This window comes from Vombatus ursinus, unplaced genomic scaffold (assembly GCF_900497805.2).
Source record: "Vombatus ursinus unplaced genomic scaffold, bare-nosed wombat genome assembly UNPS02014807.1, whole genome shotgun sequence".
Classification (NCBI taxonomy): Eukaryota; Metazoa; Chordata; class Mammalia; order Diprotodontia; family Vombatidae; genus Vombatus; species Vombatus ursinus.
This window is the reverse complement of record NW_020954585.1, coordinates 10,140,352-10,166,870: the sequence shown is the minus strand read 5'-3', so window position 1 is coordinate 10,166,870 and position 26,519 is coordinate 10,140,352. Positions and strand designations below refer to the sequence as shown.

The 26,519-nt window shown below is 38.6% G+C and overlaps 1 protein-coding gene across 4 annotated transcripts in view; it reads right to left on the bottom strand.

Moving 5' to 3' along the window:
* The window catches only part of LOC114051935 (transmembrane channel-like protein 7), a 71,169-nt gene that overhangs the window by 19,348 nt on the left and 25,302 nt on the right, over positions 1-26,519 (bottom strand). For 3 of the 4 annotated variants that reach the window (XR_003570198.1, XM_027874354.1, XM_027874357.1), the window contains exons 4-11: positions 21,841-22,008; positions 21,524-21,606; positions 20,265-20,410; positions 17,772-17,919; positions 7,991-8,164; positions 6,693-6,850; positions 4,836-4,953; positions 2,663-2,760 (exon numbers count right to left, since the gene is read on the bottom strand). Coding sequence is in view for 3 of the 4 variants with exons in the window: in XM_027874354.1 (XP_027730155.1) it covers positions 2,663-2,760; positions 4,836-4,953; positions 6,693-6,850; positions 7,991-8,164; positions 17,772-17,919; positions 20,265-20,410; positions 21,524-21,606; positions 21,841-22,008 (1,093 nt within the window). In the remaining variant the exon portion in view is untranslated. The remainder of the gene's footprint in view (positions 1-2,662; positions 2,761-4,835; positions 4,954-6,692; positions 6,851-7,990; positions 8,165-17,771; positions 17,920-20,264; positions 20,411-21,523; positions 21,607-21,840; positions 22,009-26,519) is intronic. The other variant, XM_027874358.1, reaches the window with a different exon arrangement.

The window sequence follows — 26,519 nt, the reverse complement described above, 5'->3', positions numbered from 1 at the left end:
GGCCTCAGACACTTAATAGCTGTGTGATCCTGGACAAGTCGCTTAACTCTGTTTGCTTCAGTTTCCTCATCTATAAAATAAGCTGGAGAAAGAAATGGCAAACTATTCTAGTATCTTTGCCAAGAAAATCCCAAATGAGGTTATAAAGACATGACTAAAAAACAACTGAACAACAACAGCGGGGTATAAAAATTTACACAAACAATATTATAAATGGGATAGTAGAGGTTCCAGGCTTATGAATATAGTCATTTTCAGGAAAGAGACAAAACCATGTTTACAAGGGAAGAGATAGTAATGTATTTTCTCACTCTTACCCATGCTTATTTGTGTTTTACTATCAAGATAAAGTAGAAAAGAAGAAGCCCACAGTACAGAGAACCTTCCTGGGTAATCCTTGGACTTTGTAGCAGTCACTGCAGCGACTCCCACTCAGGTTCAAATTCCCTTCCTTGAATTAAATGTAAGTGAAGGGAAAGGGATGGATGGAGTAGAGAGCAAGGGAAATACTGGCCACCAGAACTTTCACACACCTTATATATAGCCCAGGGAGTTCCTTGGTCAAATATGAATAGTTCCAACTCAAAGTCAGTGAAGGGGCAGCTAGATGGCGCAGTAGATAAAGCTCTGGCCTTAGAGTCAGGTGGACCTGAATTCAAATCCAGCCTCATACACTTGAAACTTACTAGCTATGTGACCCTGGGCAAGTCACTTAATCCTGATTGCCTCACCAAAAAAAAAAAAAGAAAAGAAAAAAATCAGTCAGTGCAGAAGACCTTTCAAGGCCCTTTGTTAGATCCTCAGAGAATCTCATCAGAGACTAGAAATCAGTACCTTAGGGCAAGATTCTTACATCTTGTATACCAACCCACATACACCTATACCTACATATACATACATACACTTTGATAACTGAAAAAATCATCTGGATCTTAGACAAAGCAAATTGGTGGAGTGCTGGTATACAACAACAACATTTATATGGCCCTTAAAGGTTTGCAAAATATTTTACAAATATCTCATTTGATCTTTACAACAATACTGGGAGGCTGGTGCTATTATCATCCCCATTTTACAGATAAGGAAACTGAGGCAGACAGAGGTTAAGTGACTTGCCAAGATCACACAGCTAGTATGCATCTAAGGCAGGGTTTGAACTCAGGTCTTCTTGACTCTAATTCCAATACTCTATCCATTATGCCATCTAGCTGTCTTGTATCTATACAGATACATACAACATACATCCACAAATATATGTTTGTTTACACACATGAACCTGTGAATTCATTGGTACAAAGAAGCATCAGAGGATGAAACTCCATCTACCAATGCATGGCAGCACTACCTCTGTAACTTATATTGTTAGAGAAATGCCTAGAACACTAAGAGGTTAAATGACTTACCTAGGATCACACGACAAGGATGTGGCAGAGATAGGCCTTGAACCCAGGTATTCCTGGCTTTGAGGCCAGCTCTCTCTATCCATTACACCACACTGCTATACTCATGTTATCCTTCACTTCCCAGCCTAGTAGGTCTCCTCACTGGAAATTTGTACTAGCTCCCTGTGCTTCGACAGGTAATATTTTGCCTTATCTCATCAAATTGGCCTTCTCTGAATTTCTTGACCTTCTCCACACTACCCCTTTCTATGTTCTCTTCCCCCATTAGATTATAAATTCCTTGGAGGCAGAGATTGTCTTGTCTGTTCAGATTTGTATCCCAGCACTTGGCACAAAGTAAAAGCTCTTTCTATCTATCTGGCCAAATCTTTATATAAATCCTCTATAGTAAGTGTTCTTAACCTGGGTCCCATGAACTTGTTTTTAAAAATATTTTAATAAATGTATTTCAGTATAATTGGTTTGCTTTATAATCCTGTATATTTTATTTCATGCATTTAAAAAATATCATTCTGAGGAGTGGTCCACGGACTTTACCAAACAACCATCTGATATAGAAAATGTTACAAGACCTTGTTCTGGAAGACACATGCTAGAGATCGTCCTCTGCCTCTTTTAATATTTTATATGGGATATAACATATCCCTTTCACCTACTCCCAATTGAAAAAAATAAATAAAACAAAACCTTTGTAACAAATATACATAGTCAAGTAAAATAAATTCCCTCATTGGCCATGGCTAAAAACATGTGTCTCATTCTGCACCTGAGAGTCCATCACCTCTCTGTCAGCAGGTGAAAGCACGCTTCATCAGTGTGCTCTGGAATCATGATTGTTCGTTGCATTTATTAGAGTTCTTAATTCTTTCAAAGTTGTTTTCAACAAACATGTATTAAGCACCTACTATTTTCAATATATGTGTGTGTGAAAATAGCGGGTGCTTAATATAATGAACAATCACGACTCCAGAGCACGCTGATGAAGCATGCTTTCACCTCATGACAGAGAGGTAGGAGATGGACTCTTTAGGTGCAGAATGAGACACATATTTTTAGCCATGGCCAATAAAAGAATTTATTTAACTTGACTATGTATATTTGTTACAAAGGTTTTGTTTTATTTATTTTTTTCAATTGGGAGTGGGTGAGAGAGAAAATAAATGCTTATTCATTGAAAAAAATTAAATTTTAGAAAAATGTTTTAAATGAGTAGATGAATGAAAACTATAGTATTGGGTAAGAATATTACTCATACTTACTTTCTAGGAAATTCAACGAATACAGTTACGGCAAGATTGATAATCAAGTCAAAGATTGTTAGCTTATACATTTCTTGTCCAAATTGATTCTCCCAGCACTGAAACCAAAAATAAGAAAAAGGAATCCATTCTCATTTGGTCACAAAATCCAGATCTTAAGTCTTCTAATCTCCTGCCCCATCCACTCTCTAAACTCCCTACCTACATAGGGTTGTGATGACCACATGGTAGGCCTTCTTGAACCTACCGTGCAGTTTTGTTGGGTGCTGCTTCACTATTTATTCCTTCCGGGTACACACATACTTGCCTCCATCTATGAAACCAACTCTGGCCTTGGGCAGCCAGGATACAAAGAACCCATGGACCACAAAGGTTTTGGCTCAGCAACCAGCTTCACTCTCTACTGCTGGTACCCAGTGTCTGGATACTGAGCCCCTGGTCACCAAGACCCTGTGCCTGGTACTTTGACTCCATCATCTCCTACCCAGGGTTCCTTACTTTATGCTCCCAAACCTTTGCAGACTCTGGACTTGCTTCAGACACTTCATATATACAACCGTGAACAATTCAACTGACCTTCTGTAGTTTCATCTTCTTGTTACTCTTTTATAAAACGAGGATGATAATACCTGTGCCATTTATCTGAGTGCTAGAAAGGGGAAAGATGAAGGTATTGTGGTTCCCCCAACCACAGGGGTATTGTGAAGGCTGGGAAGTATTACAGGGGTCATCTTAGCAGAATAAGATGAAAGGTCAGAGCCAGGAGTAGAGTCTGAGTTTCCAGTGAGGAGACTGATTGGGCTGGGAAGTGAGGGGCAGAATGAGAAGGGGTATGGTATAGTAGATAGATAATTTTATTCCTAATCAGCAAAGCTTTACTCTACTGTTAAAGAGATATTATAGTATGATGGATATAAAACTAGACTCAAAGCCAGGAAGTCTTGGGTTCAAGTCCTTTTTCTGACACATACTGACTGTGTGATCCTAGACAAGTCACTTAGCCTCTTAGTACTCTTCTAAGCCAATTGTCTAAGGCTAAAGTTGCAAGGAAGGTGAGGAAAGCACTCTATAAGCCTCAAAGTGATACATAGATGGGAGTTATTATTAGCTGACTAGATCTACATTACTATCTCTTCTGTGCCTATACCCATCGCTCTCTACGTACTCCTTCGGAATTGATTGGTCTGGTTTTGGCCATTGATTTGCCTAACTTAGGGTACCTGCTAGCCCTTCTCTTCTCTATCTGAGCACCAAAGTCCTGTCCAACTTTGTCCTGTGGCCTCCCAAGTTCTAATAGGACAACCTTAGAGAACCACCTAATGAAGACTCTGTAGTTTGTTTAGGGCCAACAGTTTTGGGAGAGTTGTTCCAAATCCCAACATCTTTCACTGCCGATTTCATTTGTTCATGAGACTAAGTGAACTCCTAAGCACTGGAAACTAGCATGTGGATAAGACACAATAAAGGACTGAGAAGAAATGTCTTCCTGAGTCAATTACATTTCCATGGAAAAGAACCCACTGAGTTATAAATTAAGCCCGAGAAATCCTATAAATCACCAAGTGACCCATTACATTATTCCAAACTTTCATATCTCAGAAGCAATGAGGAATTCTTCCCAGATGAGGGCCATGACTCAATCTGCCCCAAGACAGATGCATTAAAAGCTACTGTCAAAAAAAAAAAGAAAAAGAGCTACTGTCAACAGAAAATCTACATAAAGAAGTCTTGAAATCAGTGGTGGTTTTAATGCTTTTAAATAGTGGAAACTTCAACACAGATCTCTCTTGACCCATGGGGCCTAGGGAAATGAATGGAAGCTATTTCTCCTGTATTCCCACTGCTTCAATGGGGCTGAAAGTTAGGCTTGGACTCCAACTTTTAGGAGGTAGGGATGGGAAGAGGAGGAAACAGCTGGATTTCTGTGGGTATGGTTCCTATAAACCTCAAAGTAAATCCATCCCTACTTGAGGTGATCACATTTAAAGCATCTCTATTCCATTTATTCCCTTATCCATAAAATCATCACTGTGGAATCCATAGTTTTGCCAGTGCAGTAACGAAATCAGGCCAGCCAGCTTAATCTAGACTCAAAATGGATTTTATATGGACCTGTAGGGTTGGTGAACAACTGATATGGTTCAAAAACATTTCAGTAGCCAGCTAGACTTACTGGATAGAGTTTGTGGTTATAGCCACAGACTCGACAATCCTCATTGTCACAGAAGGTTATCTTGGACCCCAGGGTAAACACCAGCGCACAAATGGTGGCCAATCGCATGAAGACACACCTGTGTAGGAAAAAAAAGAGGGAAAAGGGAGGAGGAGAGACAGTCAATCAGGCTGCTTTGCCCACACAATCTGTTGGCATTTATGGCTAAAGATGTAAAGGACAAAAAAAATAGGGAAAAATATGCTTTCCCCCAATAACTTTGTTGTTTTTTCCACAAAAATTAGGAAAAATATCATCCTTACCCCTGCCCCAATATTCCCATTTTGAAGGGGTTTTATCTCTAAATATGCCAAACATCATAGATTCATGGAAAAAAGTAATATATATAGATATAGACAGATATAGATAAATGATACATATGAGTGTATATAGATGTGTATATAAATTACATATGAAACATAAACATGCACGTAGATGCATATGTAACTTATTTGCCAATATATTGAAATATATATGTATGTATGTATGTATGCCTATGCACATAATTGACAAAGCAACTCTTTTGGTCTGATAAAAGGGCAAGAGAGAGAGAGCCTGTAATTTGAATTAAAAAATTTTTTTTCTGGCTACTTTCCATGAGGAAAATGTCTCCTCTAGCACACCCAAAGGATAGAGACTATGAGAAAGGAAGAAAAGTCATTGAATTTGGTGATTGGGGAGATCATTGGTGCCCTTTGAGCAACAATTTCAGTAGAGTGCTAGGAGTGAGGACCAGATTGCAAGTGTCTCAAGTTATAGAGAATGGACAACTTTTTCAAGAAGCTTAGCTGTCAAGGAGATGAAAGAAAGGAAATCATCAAGGGAAGAGAGAGGAATAGTAGCTAGATGAGAGCTAAGCAGGGTCAAAGAAATACTCCACCTTAAATCATCCACTAAGTATAGGGTACATTGCTTCCTCTCTTAGAATTCCTAGCTTCCATAAAGGGTCAGTTCAGGTAGCACCTCCTCTTTAAAACTTTCCATAATCTTCCTCAATTATTAGTGGTAAAAAAAAAAAATTATCTTGTATCCATTTAACTATCCACATGTTATATTCTCCCACCTTCCCATATAAGCCCTCTGAGGACAGGGTTCATTTCTTTTTTTTTGTCTTTTCATTAACAATATCTAACTCCGGCCTACACAACCTGCAGCCCGTGGGCCACTTACAGTCAAACAAAGGATTCTGGGCAGCCTGCAAAAAATTTAGAGGAAATGCAGAGGAAATATTTTGGCAGCTGCAAGCAGCCCACTGTCCATAAGTAGGTTGTGCAGGCCTGATCTACAGCTCATTAAGCAGGTGCTTAATAAGTATTTGTTGAAATTAATTGTTTGTTGATGTTTTGACCTGTGCCTCTAAGAAGTGTTGCCTCAGATGTGCTGTTGGTAGACCATCTTCTTGGTCTCTAGAAGGGAAAGTGGGGGTATTAATCTATTCCTTTTCTTCTCTCTCCTCTCTCCCCTAAGCATGATACTTAGAACCCTACCCTGGTAACTCACTCTAATAAGAACCTTGAAGCCAGGAGCAGCAAACAAAAATAGAAAGAAAAAGAAGGCAAGTGACTCCATAAATTATAAACTGGTTAAGAGCAAAAACTGGGTCTTAATTATCTTTTTGTCTACCTCTGTAACCATTTTCTGTTCCAGCTCCAACAAAACATCACATAGTACAGCAGGCTACATATGGTAGATGCTCAACAAATAATCTTCGACTTTAATGGATAATAGGAGTAATTTAAATAGCACTTTAAGGGTGGCAAAGAACTTTACAGTGTTGATACATTGACTTGGCTGAACTGAGCCAAGTCAATCATTTACCTGAGGAGAGTCAACCTGATCTCAAAGGCTGGTGAATAGTCTTCATAGTGAATGATCTTGGAGAAGATAATGGGAGTGATAAAGTTGGCCAGTGTAATTACAATGGAGGGAAGATAGAGGATGAGAAGGTTCTCTCCAAATATCATTTTGTTAATCTCCTAGGAAGGCAAAAGATTTCAACTCTGTCAAGATAAATGACTGGCTGCAAAACAGTGTGGTCACAGAACTAAAGAAAGTCTAAGCTGGATGAGACTTTAAATAATATTTAGTTCAATCTCTTAACTTTATAGGTGAGGAAACTGAGATCCAGGGTGGTGTCCTAAGTCAACTAGCCAGTTAGTGGGAGAACCCATGTAGTCTTGACTTCTAACTGACTGCTCTATAACATGTGAAACTGCCTTTTGTGAATCCCAAGTTGGTAGGAACACCCTCTAGAAATTCCCTGGACCTCTATTTCCATTTCACAAACATCATCTGACCAATAAGAATTCTGATACCTCTCCTACTTTCCATTCATTTTTACAAAGGCTCTGTTTGCCTGATGTACTCTGTTGAAAGTTATGTAACTAGTTGTTCACTTTAAATTATATAACATCTGGGGCAGCTAGGTGGTGCAGTGGATAGAGCACTGGCCCTGGATTCAGGAGGACCTGAGTTCAAATCCAGCCTCAGACACTTGACACTTACTAGCTGTGTGATCTTGGGCAAGTCACTTAACCCCATTGCCTAGCGCCCCCCCCCCCAAAATTATATAATCTCACTGCCTGCTTTATTCCACTCCAGATACCTACAATGCCCCAGTTCTATATCCTGAAGTCTCACTCCAGCCCTGGAATTCACACAGTGGAAGTATCCTTACCCTATGATGGGATGGCTCCTCCTAGAACCTCTATTTAAGGAGAAGGCCCCTGACCATCTTCTCTAGGTTACACTCTGGACTTGACATTCTTTTTTTTCCTTCTTCTTATTTGCCCTCTCCTTTTCAGCTTCCTTTTACGTGTGGTCTATACTCATTAGATTTTAAAGCCTCTAAGAGCAGGGACTGAATTTTTTTTCTGGTTGTATTAGTATTCTACAAGTTTAGCACAGTGTCTGGCACATAGTAAGGGCTTAATAAATGCTTGTTGAGTGACTAATCATTAGTGTCACAGACTTTAAATGACCAGCATAGGGAATCATAAGTGGGGAGAAAATTCAGGTATTCTGGTCCCCAACTCTGGACATAAATAAAGCCCATGTTCTATTTCATGAATTCTTTTAATTACAACTTAAATTTTGGGGAGAAAAAAGTGAGTTACCTTTTTCATGTGTTCTTGGGAGAATATAGTTGCTTCATAGATTGCATAAAAGCATGCTGCCAGTACAGTTATAACTATAGCATTCAAAAGCATTCTGAGACTATAAATCCGTAAGGTTTCTTCAGGAGTTCTCTGTGCTACTTTTAGCCTTATTCTTTCTTCCACCAAGTCTGTCTAAGGAACAAAAAAAAAAAAATCATTCTTAAGAGGACTGGATTTGAATATGGACTTCTGGGAGCCAAGATGGCAGAGTAAGAAGTCACTCTCACTCTCCCTTATTGAACTCTAAAAACTCAGAAAATATCACCCCAGGAAAAATCCTGGAACAGCTGAATCAGTAGAAAGATGGGATGCAGCAGTCTTGTAGCCTGGGAAGCTTGGGGGACTAACAGGAAAGGTCCCTCTCACTCTAGTGGAAGGGAAGCAGTACAAAACAGCATGCCAACAGCAAGGCCCACCTCAGCAAACCAAGGGGAGATCCTGAGCCCCAGGGTGGTGGAGCAGGCAAGCACCTAAACCAGGACCCCCGAGTACCTTGGCACAGGCAGGGGAGCCAGTAGACTCCAGCTCAAAAACCACCTCGTGTGCCAGCAGGCAGGTGTCCTCTAGCAGCCAAACTTCTTTGTGCTTCAGCACAACTCTAGGAAGCACAACTCCGGGAAGCACAACTCTAGAGAGGCAGGCACTCTCCAGCAACCAAATTATCCAGTGCTTCATTTTTTTAAAATTTTAATTAATTTATTTATTTTTTGTTTTCAGCATTCACTTCCACAGGATTTTGAGGTCCATATTTTCTACCCGTCTTTCTCCTCCCCACACCCCATGATGGCATGGATTCTGATTACCCCTTCCCCCAATCTGACCTCCCTTCTATCACCCCTTCTCCTTGTCTGATTCCCTTCCCCTTCTATTGTCCTGTAGGGTAAAATAGATTTCTACACCCCATTGCCTGTACATCTTATTTCCCAGTTGCATGTAAAAACAATTTTTGAAATATTTGTTTTTAAAACTTTGAGTTCCAGTTTCTCTCCCTTCCTCCCTCTCCACCACCCTCATTGAGAAGGAAAGCAATTTTATATAGGTAATACATGTGTAATCATGCAAAATACTTCCATAATAGTCATGTTATGAAACACTAACTATATTGCCCACCATCCTATCCACTCCACCCCCATTTATTCTGTTCTCTTCTTTGACTACTGTTCCTCCTCAAAAGTGTCTGCTTCTGATTACCCCCCCCCAATCTGACCTCCCTTCTATCACCCTCCCTCTCTTATCCCCTTCCCCCCAACTTTCTTGTAGGGTAAGATAGATTTCCATACCCAAATGAGTGTGTATGTTATTCCCTCCTTAAACCAAATTTGATAAGAGTAAGGTTCACTCATTCCCCTTCACCTCCCTCCTCTTCCTCTCCACTGTAAAAACTTTTTCTTGCCTGTTTTATGTGAGATAACTTACCCCATTCTATCTCTCCCTTTCTCCTTCTCCCAGTACATTCCTCTTTCACCCTTTAATTTTATCTTTTAGGTATCATCCTTTTATAGTCAATTATGTATATATATATATTCCCTACAACTGCTGTAATAATGAGAAAGATCTCATGAGTTACAAATATCATCTTTCAGTTTAACTTTAATAAGTCCCTTATGATTTCTCTTTCCTGTTTACCTTTTCATGCTTCTCTGGAATCTTATATTTGAAAGTCAAATTTTCTGTTCAGCTCTGGTCTTTTCATCAAGAATGCTTGAAAATCCTCTATTTCATTGAATGTCCATTTTTCCCCCTGAAGGATTATACTTAGTTTTGCTGGGTAGGTGATTCTTGGTTGTAATCCAAGCTCCTTTGCCCTCCAAAATATCATATTCCAAGCTCTCCAATCCTTTAATGTAAAAGAAGCTGCTAAATCTTGGGTTATCTTGAATGTAGCTCCACAATACCTGGATTGTTTCTTTCTGGCTGTTTGCAACATTTTCTCCTTGACCTGGGAAATCTGAAATTTGCCTATAATATTCCTAGGAGTTTTCCTTTTGGGATCTCTCTCAGGAAGTAGTCAGTAAATTCTTTCAATTTCTATTTTACCCTCTGGTTCTAGAATATCAGAGCAGTTTTCATTGACAATTTCTTGAAAGATGATGTGTGGGCTCTTTTTTTGGTCACGGCTTTCAGGTAGTCCAATAATTTTCAAATTCTCTCTCCTAGATCTATTTTCCAGGTCAGTTGTTTTTCCAGTGAGATATTTCATATTGTTTTCCATTTTTTCATTCTTTTGGTTTTGTTTTATAATTTCTTGATTTCTCATAGAGTCATTAGCATCCATTTACTCCATTCTAATTTTTAAAGAATTATTTTTTTCAGTGAGCTTTGGGATCTTCTTTTCCATTTGGCCAATTCTGCTTTTTAAGGCATTCTTCTCCTCATTGGCTTTTTGGATCTCTTTTGCCATTTGGTCTAGTCTATTTTTTAAGGTGTTATTTTCTTCAGTAATTTTTTGGTTCTCCTTTAGCAAGCTGTTGGATTCTTTTTCATGATTTTCTTGCATCACTTTCATTACTCTTCCCAATTTTTCCTTTGCTTCTCTTGCTTCATTTTCAAAATCCAAGACCGATTCATATTTTTCTAGGAGACTTTGGATGTAGGAGCTTTGACTTTGTTATCTTCTTTTGAGGGTATATTTTGATCTTCCTTGTAACCAAAGTAAGATTCTATAGTCTGAATTTTTTCCGTTGTTTGCTCATTTTCCTAGCCAATTAGTTGACTTTTTTTTTTTTGCTTTTTTTGGTAAGGAAATAGGGTTAAGTGACTTGCCCAGGGTCACACAGCTAGTAAGTGTCAAGTGTCTGAGGCTGGATTATTCTGCCATGTTGGCTGCACCCCACCCCCACCCTCCAGTGCTTCAAAGCATTCCAGGTGAGCAGACATTGTCCAAGGGCCAGAACCACCTCCCCCTTCTCCCACCAAGAGCTTCAGTGTTGCTGACCCCAGTTCAGCACCAGGTAAACTACCAGACCCCTACATTCTCTGGCTGCCAGCACCTGAGGGCCCAGCACACAAAGCCAGTGACCAGGTCCTTGACCGCCAGCACAAGAAGCTTGGGTCAGTGTCCCCTATGCTCCAGCAGGAGAGCTCAACTTTAAAAGCAAGAGAATAGGCAAACACCATGAGCAAAAAGCAGAAACAGATATTGACTACAGATTCTTACTATGGAGACAGATTCAGAAGAGGACACATTGTCAATATACCCACATCCAAAACCTCAAAGGGAATATAAACTGGTCTCAAGCCCAAAAAGTCTCCTTGGAAGAGCTTAAGAAGGATTTTAAAAGTCAAGTAAAAGAGGTAGAAGAAAAATTGGGAAAAGAAATGAGAGGTATGCAAGAGAAGGTCAATAGCTTGGAAAAGGAAGGACAAAAATTGACTATAGAAAACAAGTCCTTAAAAATACAATGGGACAAAAAAAAAGAACTGAAGAAAGAACACTGAAGAAAGAACCTCTTAAAAAGTAGAATTGGCCAAATGGAAAAGGAGACACAAAAACTCACTGAAAAGAACTCCTTAAAAAGTAAAATGGGCCAAATGAAAAAGGAGGTACAAAATCTTTCATCTTCCAATAAATCATCAAGTAAAACTGCCCTGAGGTCCTAGAACCAGAGGGAAAATAGAAATTGAAAGAATCCACTTATCACCTCTTAAAAGAGATCCCAAATTGAAAATAACAAGAAATATTGTAGCCAAATTTCAAAATTATGAGATCAAAGAGAAAATATTACAAGCAGCCAGAAAGAAACATATCGTGGAACCACAGTCAGGATTACACAGGACCTCGCAGCTTCTACATTAAAAGATTGGAGAGCTTGGAATATGATATTCTGTAAGGCAAAGAAGCTTGGATTACAACCAAGGATCAACTACCCAACGACACTGATCAGAATTTTTCAAGGGAGGAGATGGACAAAAGATCAGAGCTCAATAGAAAATTTGATCTTCAAATACAAGACTCAAGAGAGACATAAAGGGGCAGCTAGGTGGTGCAGTGGACAGAGCACCGGCCCTGAAGTCAGGAGAATCTGAGTTCAAATCCGGCCTCAGACCAAACACTTGACACTTACTAGCTGTGTGACCCTGGGCAAGTCACTTGCCTAAAAAAAGAGAGACAGAGAGAGGCATAAAGAGGTAAACAGGAAAGAAAAAACAACAACAATATGTTATTCATTATGGGTAAACTGTTTACATCCCTGCAAGGGAAGATGATACTTGTAACTCTTGAGAACTGTATCTTTTATTTAGAAGGGGTATACATAAACAGAGGGTGTGGGTATAACTTGACTTTGATGTGATGATAAAAAATCAAATTAAGTGGTGGAAAAGGATTATACTGAGAAAAAAGGAAAGGAGGAGTCAGAAAAGGGTAAATTACATCACATGAAGTGGCACAAAGACCTACTACATACAGTAGAGGAAAAGAAGGGAGACAGATGAGCATTGTTTGAACCTTACTCTTGTTAGATTTGGATCAAAGAGGGAATAACATAATCAGTTAGGTATAGAAATCTAACTCACCCTAAAAGAAGTAGGAGGGAAAAGTAGAAAGAAAAGGGAAGGGGCTGATAGAAGCTAGGGCAGATTGAGAAAGCCAGTGGTCAAAAGCAAAACACTAGTGAGAAGGGATAGGGAGAAAAGAGAGAAAAAAGCATAAATAGATGGGGGAAAACAGTTGCTCATGGATAGCCAAGCTAATGTAATAAAAATGACAATTCTACCTAAATTAATTTACTTATTCAGTGCCATACCAATCAAACTACCAAAAAATTATTTTATACAGCTAGAAAAAATAACAACAAAATTCATCTAGAAGAGCAAAAGGTCAAGAATATCAAAGGAATTAATGAAAAGAAATGCAAGGGAAAGTCGCCTAGCCATACCAGATCTTATAATTGTATTATAAAGCAGCAATCATCAAAACTACTTGGTACTGGCTAAGAAATAGGGTGGTGGATCAGTGGAATACATCAGGTATATAAGACACAATAGTCAATGAATATAGTAATCTACTGTTTGATAAATCCAAAGACTTCAGCTTCTGGAATAACAACTCACTATTTAACAAAAACTGTGGGGAAAACTGGAAAATAGTATGGCAGAAACTAGGCATAGACCAACATCTTACACCCTATACCAAAATAAAGTCAAAATGGGTACATTATTTAGATATAAAGGCTGACACTGTAAGCAAACTGGGAGAGCAAGGAATCGCTTACCTGTCAGACCTATGGAGAAGGGAAAAATTTATGACCAAACAAGAGATGGAGAACATTTTGAAATGCAAAACAGATGATTTTGATTACATTAAATTGAAAAGTTTTTGCACAAACAAAGACAGTGCAACCAAGATTAGAAGGGAAGCAGAAAGCTGGGAAACAATGTTTATAGCCAATGTCTCTGCTAAAGGCCTCATTTCTAATGTATATATAGAGAACTGAGTCAAATATATAAGAATATGAGTCATTCCCCAATTGATAAATGGTCAAAGAATATGAACAGGTAGTTTTCAGATGAAGAAATTAAAGCTATCTATAATCATATGAAAAAATGCTCTAAATTACTACTGATTAGAGAAATTCAAATCAAAACAACTCTGAGGTACCACATCACACCTATCAGATAGGCTAACATGACAAAACAGGAAAATGATAAATGTTGGAGAAGATGTGGGAAAATTGGAACATTAATGCATTGTTGGTGGAGTTGTGAACTGATCCAACCATTCTGGAGAACAATTTGGAACTATGCCCAAAGGGCTATAAAAATGTGCATACCCTTTGACTCAGCAATAGCCCTTCTAGGGCTGTATCCCAAAGAGATCATACAAATGGGAAAAGGACCCACATGTACAAAAATATTTGTAGCAGCTTTTTTTGTGGTGGCCAAGATTTGGAAATTGAGGGGATGCCCATCAATTGAGGAATGACTGAAGAAGTTGTGGCATATGAATGTAATGCAATACTATTGTGCTATAAGAAATGATGAGCAGGCAGACTTCAGAAAAACCTGGAAAGGCTTATATGAACTGATGCTGAATGAAGTGAGCAGAACCAGCAGGTCATTGTACATAGTAACAGTCGCATTGTCCAATGGCTAACTTTCATAGACTTGGCTCTTCTCAGCAATGCAATGATCTAAGACAAGTCCAAAAGACTCACAATGAAAAATGCTGTCCACATCCAGAGAAAGAACTATGGAATCTGAACACAGATTGAAGCATGCTATTTGCTCTCTTTTTTGTTGTTGTTTTGTTTTGTTTCTTCTTTCTTGTGGTTCCTCCCATTGGTTCTAATTTTTCTTTACCACATGACTAATGTGAAAATGTTTAATAAGAATATATATGTAGAGCCTATATCAGAATGTATGCTGTTGGGGGTGAAGTTAAGGGGGAGAAGGGAAAAGAGGAGAAAATTTAAAACTAAAAGCTTATGGAAGTGAATGTTTAAAACTAAAAATAAATTAATTTTAAAAAAATTTTTTTATATGGAGAATCCAAGCCATTGTCTAAATCTAAGTCCACACATTAAAAAATGACTTAACCTACATGTACAAAAATATTTATAGCAGCTCTTTTTGTGGTGGCAAAGAATTGGAAACTGAGAGGATGCCCATCAATTGGGGAATGGCTGAACAAGTTGTGGTATATGAATGTAATGGAATACTATTGTGCTATAAGAAACGATGAACAGGCAGACTTCAGAAAAACCTGGAAAGACTTGTATGGTCTGATGCTGAGTGAAGTGAGCAGAACCAAGAGAATGTTGTACACAGTAACAGCCACGTTGTGTGATGACTAATATTGATAGACTTAATCCTTCTCAACAATACAAGGACCTAAGACACCTCCAAAGGCCTCGTGAGGGAAAATGCTATCCACATCCAAAGAAAAAACTATGGAGTTTGAATGCAAATTGAAGCATACTATTTGCTATTTTTTTTTTCTGTTGTGTTTTGTTTCCTCTTTCTGGTGGCTCCCCCTATTGGTTCTAATTCTTACTTACAACATCACTAATGTTAAAATATATTTAATAGGAATGTGTATGTATAGCCTATATCAGATTGCATGCCATTTTGGGAAGGCAGGTGGGGAGGGAGGGGGAGAAATATTTAAAACTCAAAAGCTTATGGAAGTGATTGTTAATAAATCAAAATAAATTAATTTAAAAAAAAAAGAATGACTTAATGACTCAGCAACCCCTTTTCAAGGTCTCAGACCTGGTATCTTCTTTCTTTGTAGCTTTCCTATTCATGAAGTCAAGTACTCTCCACTCAACACATATTCAGCATTATTCTTTGATTGTCTAAAGTTTGGGGGGAAGAAGGAAGGCTATAAAAGTGCTGGATTGTGGGAGAAGATTTGTTAGAGAGCCTTCAGTTAATGTCCTAGCTAAATATTTCTAAATGCCTACATGATGAGGAGGGAAGACAGAGAAGACAAGGATAACTCATAGGTGGATTTTCAACTAAGAGAACAGAGCATACACCCAATGAAGGTGCATGGGAAATGCATGAGTTGAGATGCAATCATCAGGAAACTTTTTAGCTCTGAGTGACACTGATGAGACTATACAATATCCAACAGACTTAATTGCATGAATGAAGAGGAGAAAAGAAAGGGTCAAGAAGGAGAAAGGGAGACATAAAGAGCAAGGAGTGGCATAGAGAAGGCCACCAATGATGGACTAAGATTATACTGTGGCATCGGACCAGAGGCTACCTACTTTTGAATTAGATTTTCCTGGAACACTTTTAGTATAAGAATTATTCCCCCAAGAAGCCTCTAGAGAATGTAAAAGTTCAAAGAGGAGGTTCCCCCTTCTAGATTCTCTCCCAGGAGAAATTCTGAATTCTGTGGATAAGTTCAATTACCTTGACAGTATACTTTTCATGGATGTACACATAGATGATGAGGTTGATGCACACATTACCAGATCTAGCTCAGTGTTTGGGAGGCTCCAAAGGAAAAGTGTGGAAAAGAAGAGATATTAGACTGACAACCAAACTGAAGGACTACAGGGCCACTGTGCTGACCTCAATGTTGTATGTCTGTGAAACCTGACAGTAAACCAGTGCCATGCCAGGAAACTGAATTGCTTCCATTTGAATTGTCTTAGGACAATTCTGAAGATCACCTGGCAGTATAAGGTTCTGAACACTGAGGTACTTTCTTGAGCTGAACTACCAAACAGCCAAAACTGTCAAACTCTACTACGGAGAGCACAGATCTCATACTGCTTGAATGCCAAACATACGTTTACCTAAAAAATTATTTTATGAACAACTCACACAGGGGCCAGAAGAAGCAATACAAGGACACTCAACATCTCTCTGAAGAACTTTGGACTGGGGGAGACAATGGCACAGGACTGTCCGTTACGGAGTGCCCGCATCAAAGAAGGTGCTATGCTCTTTAAGCAAAGCAGAATTTTGGTAGCTCAAAAGAAAAGCGAGATGAGCAAACTTAGACATATCCACTTCAAATCTTCATGTGGACTATCTGTGCCAGATGTGTGGTAGAGCCTTCAGAGCTCATACTGGTCTCATCAGCCACAGTTGGACACACCGTACCTTGAATAGTAATGCCATGTTGGTCCTCTTGGAGCAAGAAGGACAACAACCAACCAATTTTCCCCTGTATGTATGTCTAGGATGTTTCTTTGGGCAGCAGGTTAGAAAAGAGACCCAGAATTTACATTTACAAAACAGAGCCTATCTAGAACTGCACATTTTTAACTTGGTATGTGTGTCATTGAATCCCTTTGATAGTCTGGTGAAGCCTATGGACCCCTTCTCAGAAAATTTTTTTAAAAAATCTTAATTAAACGAACTGCTGAATTTCAGTTAGAGATTAGTGAAAATAAAAATTAAATTTTCTTTCCCATACAAGTTTATGGAGCCCCTCTGAAATCTTAACCATAAGTTAAGACCTCCTGATCTAGAATGAAAAATGCCACAACTCCATTCTGGAATTTAAAAGAATATTCCAAAAGAGCATCTCTCCCTTCCATTTACAGTCTGTCTCCTTTCTTCCTCCTTCCAGGCTGGTTTCTCATGTCACACATTGTGTTTCTTCTGCCACATTTTCTTCACAGCACATAGGAAACAGGAGGCTCATAGCAGAGAGGGGAGTGTCTAAGCATTTGAGTATAGTCACACTGTGTGGGCATACCAGCCTCTCCTCCAACACATACCTGTGAACATATTTATCTTGGTGAAATCACATTAAAATATTAGCAAGAGCAGTTTTGAAGAGAAAAAGAAAGGAAAGAAGGAGAAAAGGAAAGGAGAGAAGGAGAGAAAAGAAAGAAGAAAAGGAAAAGGGGGAAAGGAAGGGGCTAAGAGGAAGAAGGAAGGAATTGTTGCTTAGGCAGCCATATTAGTCATGCTTGCACTGCTTTAGTACCAGGTGGGGACTATGAGCAGATTGTGCTTAAGCCTCTTAGGTGTTGGTTGTTTTGTCTTGGTTTTATTTTTTTTGTAGGGGAGGAGTGGGGGTGTTTGGTGGGGCTACCATCACCTCCTTTTTCCTGTCTGTTCCCTCTCTGAATCACTCCTTTATCTCCAGACAACGGGTCCCTTTCGGGGCCAGTGCTCTTTGTTGTATCTCAGGGATAATCCACAGAAAATGATCTATGAAAGAGTTAAAAGGAGTTCCACCGGCCCTTGTCCCCTCCCCCCAAAATCTAAAGCTGATTTAACCTTTCAGGAATCCACAATGATAGTCAAAATTGACAAGACTCACTTTAAGCTCATACTGTATACTGCTGTGCTTGAGCTTGGCGGTTGTCTCGTCTGTGATACAGAAGTCCCAGCCAGCAAAGATTTTGTTACAGTAGCTCTGATATTGTTCTTCACTTCGCACCAAGTTTTGCTTGAATCCTTCCACAGACCTGTTTAAAAAAAAAAAAAAAAGATGAATATGTAGTCTGTCATAAAGAACCTAATTGATGGTTGTCTTAGTCCCCCTTCATGTCTATGCTCAGCTCCAGGCATGCCTAATTCTACTCTCTGGCTCTTCTCTTGCTGGCCCCTAAGCTGCCGCACTCACGCCCTCTGACCCTCCCAAATCCCTTTCCAATTTCAGAATCATAATTAAATCACCTCAGAATATGAGCTCTGGAGTTACAGGATCTAGGTTCAAATCCTACCTCTGACATTTAGTACTTTTGTGACCTCCAGCAATTCACTTAACCTTCCTGGGCCTCAGTTTCCTCATCTGTTAAAAAAAAAAAAGGTTGGACTAGATGGCCTCTTGAGATCCCTTTCAGCTCTAGATTTGTGTTCCTATGAATTTTCATTGCTCCAGGAAAGGGTTCATCAGTCTGTTCTCTTAAGGCTCCGCTCACTCTCCTTACAACTTTCCAGATCAAAATATCCCACCTTAGTCATCACTCTCCTATGTGTTGTCTTCCCTGATTAGAATGCAAGCTCTTTGAAGGCAAGCACTTGTTTTTTTGCATTTTTATCCCCAGTGTTTAGCACTGTGTCTGGCATACAGTGCTAAATAAATATTTTCCTTCCCTCCTTCCTTCCTTCTCTCCTTCCTTCATTCCATTCAATAGAAAGAGTTTGTTGTTCAATCATTTTTAGTCCTGTCTGACTCTTCATGACCCCATTTGGGGTTTTCTTGGCAAAGCTACTGTAGTGGTCTGCCATTTCCTTCTCCAGCTCATTTTACAAACGAGGAACTGAAGCAAACAAGGTGAGGTGACTTGGCCAGGGTCACACAGCTAGGAAGTGTCTAATACCACACTGGAACTCAGGTCTTTCTGACTCCAGGTCTAGCACTCTATCCCCTTCGCCACCTAACTGCCCCAGAAACACAGTACTTTCTATTACCCGTGGAAAAATTGCAAAACTGTTGCTCTTTTAAAATCTAAATTTTCTTGCATTTTCTGAAACTATTCAACAACCTATTTGACTCAATTTAACAAAACTTATTCAGAATCAACTAGATACTATGTTTGATACTGAAAATGCCAAGATGAAAAATGACACAGTCCCTTGAGCCCAAGGAACTTTTATAATATATTGGGGGTGGAGAAGAAAGTGGAACAGGAAATGAACACAAATACATATGCAACAAGGTAGAATGTGATAGGAAGGCAAAAGAAGATATTCAGACAGATTTCACACTTTGACTTGTGTGATTCGTGGAAAAGGAAGTTCCTAAGTTGAGGCTTGAAGGAAGAGGAGATGAAGAGGAAGAGGGAGTACATTCCACATTTGAAAGATCACAGGATTTCAAGATGGAAGGGACCTTGGAGGCTATATCTAGTCCAAACTGTGCCTGAATATGAAAAATTCTCTACAATGTTATTAGATAAATAGTCACTCAGTTTCTAGTGGGATGATGAATATGGAGGGGCACCATGGTATAGTGGAAAATGAACTGGCTTTGAATACAAGCTTTGCCAATGACCCATACTGGCTATGTGACCTTTGGAAATTCACCTTTCAGTGACCTACACACCTATCTAAAACTATAAATTGCAAAGATGTTGACCTACATTGGAAGAGGGAATTCTCTCATCTGGGAGTTCCCTATACCAATGAAATCAAAGGACCAGACACTATTCCTATGTGAATGGGAATATCAGTGCTAGCCAAATGTACTGAATGCCCCATTTACATCAGTGGAAATGTCTTTCTCTTTTCATATTCCAGAGTCATTATAACCTTTAGGGTCACAATGTAAAAAAATAAAGCAAAACAAAACAAAATGCTAAAATTCAATTATATATCAATGTTCTTAACTTGGAGTCCATGAACTTTATATTTTAAAAACTGCATTTCAATATAATTGGTTTCCTTTGTAATGTTATTTACTTTATTTTATGTATTTGAAAACTTTCTTCTGAGAAGAAATCTATAGTTTTTACCACATTGCCAAAAGGATCCATGACACAATAAAGGTTAAGAACCCTTAACATATATATAGATCAAAAGAAGGCTTATACAGTTAACTGGGGACATTAAGAAATATCAAAGAATTTTAGAATTATAACAGATCTTTGAGATCATCTAATCCAACCTTCTCAATTGTTGCTTGCTCACGAACTCCACCTTTACAAATGATGCTCAGGAAGGAAAAGTGTCATTTTGCACAGATGCCCAGATTTCTTTGACAGGCCCACCCACCTCCAAGAGGTTAATGGAACCTCTTGCCTGTGGCCTTGGCTTCAAAATGCAGCAGTCTTGAGAAATAAACAAACAATAGTGTAGTAGAATTTACCTTTTCACTATCCAGAGAAGACTCAATGCTAAATAAGCCACTGTGCTCAGCAAATAGGCGAGGGGCAAATCATACGTGAAGTTTTTGAATTTTACCCCATCTACGGTATAATGGCCATAAAACAGGCTGGTCCATTCCAAGAAACCCTGAATAAAATAGGGCAAAGGGCACAGTATGAGATTATCTCCCTAAAAGGAGGTCAGTAACCAGAGCTATTCTAATCTAGAAAAACTCTTCCTATTAAGCATTGCCAAAGGATTTCAGTTCAGTCCTGGGGAGAGAACTCATTTTTCCATTTCTGCACCCGTCAGTCAGAAAGGCAATATAGTAGAAAGAGAACCAATCTAGGAGAAAGCAGACCTGAGCTCTAGCCTCATCATGCTATTAGCTAGCTTTGTGACCTGGAGCACTTCAAACCTCTGGACTTGTTCTTTCCTAGTCAAATGAGGGAGCTAGACCAGATGATATCTAAGGTTCCTTATGACTTTAAGAGGTTTACTGCTTTGAGGTCAGTTAGTCAACAAGTATTTATTAAACCTGACTATGTGCTGGGCATTATGTTAAATTCTGGGGATATAAAGAAAGGCAAAACTCTTTTCCCAGACTGTTAACTTAATCTGAAGAATAGAATCATCATAATAACAACAACACTATCAATAACAAGCAGCCATTTGTATAGCACTTCAAGATTTGCAAAGCACTTTACCAATATCTCATTTAATCCTCACAACTACCCTGGGAGTAAGTGCTTTTCAAGTCTAAGAAAATCTCAATAAGGAATGATAGGATACTTATTTATTCTTCTAATTCTACCTTCTTTTTCAACTCAGGGAAAGGAGATGGGCAACCAGTGAGAATCTGATATCTGCTTGTCTCTTCTCAGCTGGGAAGGATAGCTCATAGTTTGCAGCTCTACATTTTGATATGTCTCTAAGCTGTAAGCTTGAAGTTTGTCCAAGAGGAAAGAAACCTAGAGAGTGGGGGAGCTGGTTTGATTTGTTTAGAAAATGAAAAGGGGATTAGTTGCTGTACTTGGATTTAAGCAAGGGAGGGCAGTGGGACCTATTGTTGGCCAATCAATGAGAGGCAAAGTGACTTGGGGTTAAGGCTGGTCTTTAAGAAAGAAAGAAAAAAAAGTTTCAGAGATTAAAATTTACATTCCCTTTGGGTAGAGCACCTGCAGGTAAGGGTGTGACATCCTATGTGGACAGAGGGCAGGGAGAGAGAGAGAGAGGGAGAGGGAAAGAGAAAATACTTACAGTGCCTGAAAGCAAATCTATCATGTAAGTATAGAAGTAAATGAGTCCAGTACTATTCATTGGGTATACTTTGCATCGCATATCTGTTAAAAAAAAAAAAAAAAAGCAAAAATTATTTCTTAAGGGAGAAGTGAATGGATAAAAGGCTAGATGAAAAGCATCTATCCTATTTTCATAGATAGGCCTAGCTTATGCTTCAATTCTGATGGTACCTTTCTTGTCCTACTATATGAGATGGTGTTTTCTTGGGCACATGAACACCCTGGAAAACAAGGTATGGGTTTGGGAATTAACAAATTATCTGTTAGATGACTCACCTACTTCATTAGAAGGGACAATCAGGAAGGTGCTGTCAGTAATCTTGTACTTGGTAAGGATGATTGGGAGCAAAATAAACAAAAAAATGATAATAAATATCACCAAGTTCAATATGACCAGAAAGCGAAGGAAGGAGAAATAAGACTGAATTCCTGTGCCAAATTTTCCTGGAAAACAGAAAAGCAAACCCGAATTAGCAGGAACATTAAGCCAAATGGATCAATGGGGATATGGTATCCTAAGAAATGGCTAAGTTTTGTTAAAGGTTGGGGTGATGGGAGAAGCAAGGAGGTAGGTGAAAAGAATTACTTTTTTTTGTTTTTTGTTTTTTGTTTTCAGTGCTTTAATTTCCTTCCCCTACTTCTGAATGTCACCCCTGCTCTCCACCACACACACTTTTTAAAATTTAATAAAGCAAGCATCTGTTGAGCTCCTGCTAATACCAGATACTATGCCAGGAAACAGAGAAACAAAGACACAATTGAAACAATCCCTACCCTCAAAGTGAGTATATTCTATACGTGGCCTTAAAAGGAAAAGAAAATCTCAAATTTGAACACCCCCCTTTCCTCTTGCCATTCCCCTACAAGTTTTTAGGTTGGTGGGAACATAGGGTGTGGAGGGTGAAAATAGGAGAGACCATATTTTGTGTTTCTTTGTAATATTCTACCTCAATTCCTAACTCTATGGGATACTACCATTATTATAAAATGTTTCACTTATTTGCCTTTTTCACTATTTCTATCTCCCTTCACTGAGGTAGTTTCTGGTTCTAAGAAGTTTCTTGCAGCAACTCTGGCAATAATAACAATAGTTAACATTTATGTAATGCTTACTATGGGCCAGACACCAGGCTAAGCACTTTACAAATATTAACCCATTTGATCCTCATAAAAACCCTGAGAGGTAAGTGCTATTATTATCCCCAATTTACAGATAAGGAAACTGAGGCTAAGTGACTACATAAAGCTATCACCTTAGGCCAGATTTTAACTCAGGAGTTCCAGACTCCTGGCCCACTGCTTTCCCTACAGTAGCACCTAGTTGGCTAAACTTGGAGGAGCTTGAAGATGAGGAGGTCGAAAAACAACTTTCTCTGTTGTGTAAATCTCACCACAAATGATAATCTCCAGTCTCCTCCAATGTGGTATTGAAAGGAATGTTGGGCTCAGATTCAGAACACCTGATTTCATCTCACTGAGCATCAGTTTCTGCACCTTAAAAAATGGAGATGGTAATAATATCTTCCTGACCTTACAAAGTTGTTTGCAGGAAAAGTACTTTGTAAACTTTAAAACACTTCTGCAATACAAACAGAGGTGAGGTGGTGAATGCTTAACAATGTCTCTGGGTGGAAACGTGCCCATAAGATCCTTTTAAATTTCATTTACATCATTAACATTTACTTCATCACCTTCTCAAGTCAATAAAACAATAAATCAAGTCGTGATTTGTAGCAGTTTGCTGGATTTCTGAGGCATCAATGCTCACCCTGAATATTCCACAATGGGCTCTCATGAGCCGTAATAATCTGGGTCCTGTGTACAGCTAAATACAATCAGATTTAGAGCTGGCAGAGATCTTAGAAGTCACCTCATTCAATGCTCTGATTCTACAGATGTGAAAACCATAGATCAAACGGGGGGGGGGAATCATCCATGATCACACATACAGTATAGTGGCAGTCAGGATTCGTATTCACATCTTTTGTTTACAAATTCAACACTATTTTCACTGAACCAGTTAATATTAAAAACAAAAGTAACAATAATAACACAAATAAATAATGCAAGTAGAAATGTCTATACTTTGCTAGTGTTATCCTGAAAACTGGTCACTCTTGGTTTCACTGACATCATTCTTGGGTGATGCATATTTGACATCAATAATAAGCTGTAATAACATTACAGCTAGGGCAGCTAGGTGGTGCAATGGATAGAGCCTTGGGTCTAGAGTCAGGAAGATCTGAGTTCAAATCCAGCTTCAGATACTTACTAGCTGTGTGACCCTGGGAAAGTCACTTAACCTTTCTTGACTCAGTTTCCTCATCTGTAAAATAAGCTTGAGAAGGAAATGGCAAACCACTCTAATGTCTTTGCAAGAAAATCCCAAATGGGGTTACCAAGAGTCAATGACTCAATAGCAATAAATCCACATCATATTAAAATATGATCCTTATATTGTGCCTTCAACCCTGATATGGCCCTAGTACTAAAAAGTGAACCCTCAGTGAATGAGAAACATAACCTTCATTAACAATAGGGAACACTGGGGATATAAGTCACTTGTCTAAAATAACATGCAGCAGACATGTTAAAATTTGTTTGGAGAAGCACCTGGCAAACAGTCTTTCCTCCTGGGATTTTAGCAGGGGCAACCCACTGAGCTAGTGACTAAATCTACAGGCACAAGGAGCAAGGGGATAATGTGTGGGCTGAGAAAGCATGGAAGGGGATCAATTGTCCTCCAAGATCAAAGGTGTTTCAGGGGAAGGTGCCCACAGTCCCCTAGGTCTCATTACACCTGGGGAAGCATACCACTCTCCAAAAGTCAATTAGAAAGAGGCTCTGATTTCTCCCACCTTTGGTTGGTTTTATTCCCAAATTAGGGTTAGACCGAGAAAGAAGATCAAGACAAGAGAACAGAAGAGATTGTAATAATAACAATAATAATAATAATAAATAATAATAAATTTGTCAATAAGGTACAGTTTATAACCAAAAAAGGAATAGAGGAGAAAACAGATGACACAAACAGATGCACAAACAAAATTAATACAGTTCAAATGAGAAGGAACATAACTGGGGGAAAAATCTTTGCAGCAAGTTTCTCTAAGAAAAGTTTCATCAAAGTGAAGTGAGCAGAACCAGGAGGACATTGTATGTAGTAACAGCAATACTATGCAATGATCAACTGTGAATGACTTAGTTATTCTCAACATTGCAATGATATAACACAATTCCAAAGGACTAATGATGAAAAATGCTATCCAAATCCAGAGAAAGAACTGATGGAGTAGGAATACAGATCGAAGCATACTATTTACTTATTTTGTGGTGTTTGGGGTTTGGTTTGGTTTTTCAGTCTGTGTTTTCTTTCACGACATGATTAACATGGAAATATGTTTTGCATGATTGCACATGTATAACCTATATCAAACTGCTTACCATCTCAGAGAGAGAAGAAGGAAAGGAAGAAGGGAGAGCTTTGGAACTCAAAATTTCAAAAAATGAGTGCTGATTGTTTTTACATGCAATTGTGGAAAAAATAAAATATTATTCAAAAAAAGTTTTGTTTATAAGATATACACGGAACATATTCAAATGTATAGCAATAAGAAACATTCTCCAATAGAAAAATGGCCAAAGGATATGATATAAACAGGTAGTTTTCAAAGGAAGAAAACAAAGCTTTCAAAACTATACAAAAAAAGTTACAAATCTTAAATAGAGAAATGCACATTAAAAGAAGTCTGAAGAGGCAGCTTGGTGGCGCAGTGGATAGAGCACCAGCCCTGAAGTCGGGAGGACCTGAGTTCGAATGTGGCCTCAGACATATAACTCACTAGCTGTGTGACACTGGGCAAGTCATTTAACCCCAATTGACCTCACCAAAAAAAGAAAAAAATTAAAATAAAATGTATCAGTAAAATTTATCCTGAGTTCAAATCTGGCCTCAGACACATAACACTTACTAGCTGTGTGACTCTAGGCAAGTCACTTAACCCCAATTGCCTCACAAAAAAAAAAAAAAGAAGTCTGAGGTTCCACCTTACAGTCATCAAATTCACAAAGATAGTAAGAGGAAAATGACAAATGTTGGAGGGCCTTCAAGAAAACAGGCAGACTGTGTACTGGTAATGGAGCTGTGACTTGGTCCAGCCATTCTAAAAAGCAATTTAGAACAATGCCCCAAAAGTCATTAAACCATACATATGCTTTGACTCAGTTATATCACTATGAGGCCAATACCCCAAAAAGATCAAAGAAAAAGAAAAAGGACCTATATGTTTCAGGTTAACTCAAAATTGGAAACTAAAAGTATCCCCATGATTAGGAAATGGCTAAACAAATTGGTCCATGAATGTAATGTATTATTATTAGTGCACCATAAATGACAAAATGGACAGTTTCAAGGGAAACTGTGAATATATCAATGAAATGATGCAGTGTGAAGTGAACAGAACTAGGAAAACAATTTATACAATGACATTATGAAGAAAAACAATTTGATGGATTTACCTATATGTACAAAAATATTTATAGCAGCTTTTTTTGTGATGGCAAAGAATTATAAGTCAAGGATGCCCATCAGTTGGGGAATGGCTAAACAAGTTGTATATATGATTGTGATGGAATACTGTTATGCTGTAAAAATGAAGAAGATGGTTTCAGAAAAACCTGAGATATACATGAACTGATGAAAGATGAAGTGAGCAAAACCAGGAGAACAATATATATAGCAATAGCATCAATGATCATCAATTCTGAAAGACCCAGCAACCAATCAATACAATGATCCAAGACAATTCCAAAGGATTCATGATGAAAAATGCTATCCCACCTCCAGAAAGAAAACTGATGGGCTCAGTGCAGATTAAAGCCTATTTTTTTTTCTCTTTATTTTTCTTGCCTCTCTCTCTCTCTCTCTCTCTCTCTCTCTCTCTCTCTCTCTCTCT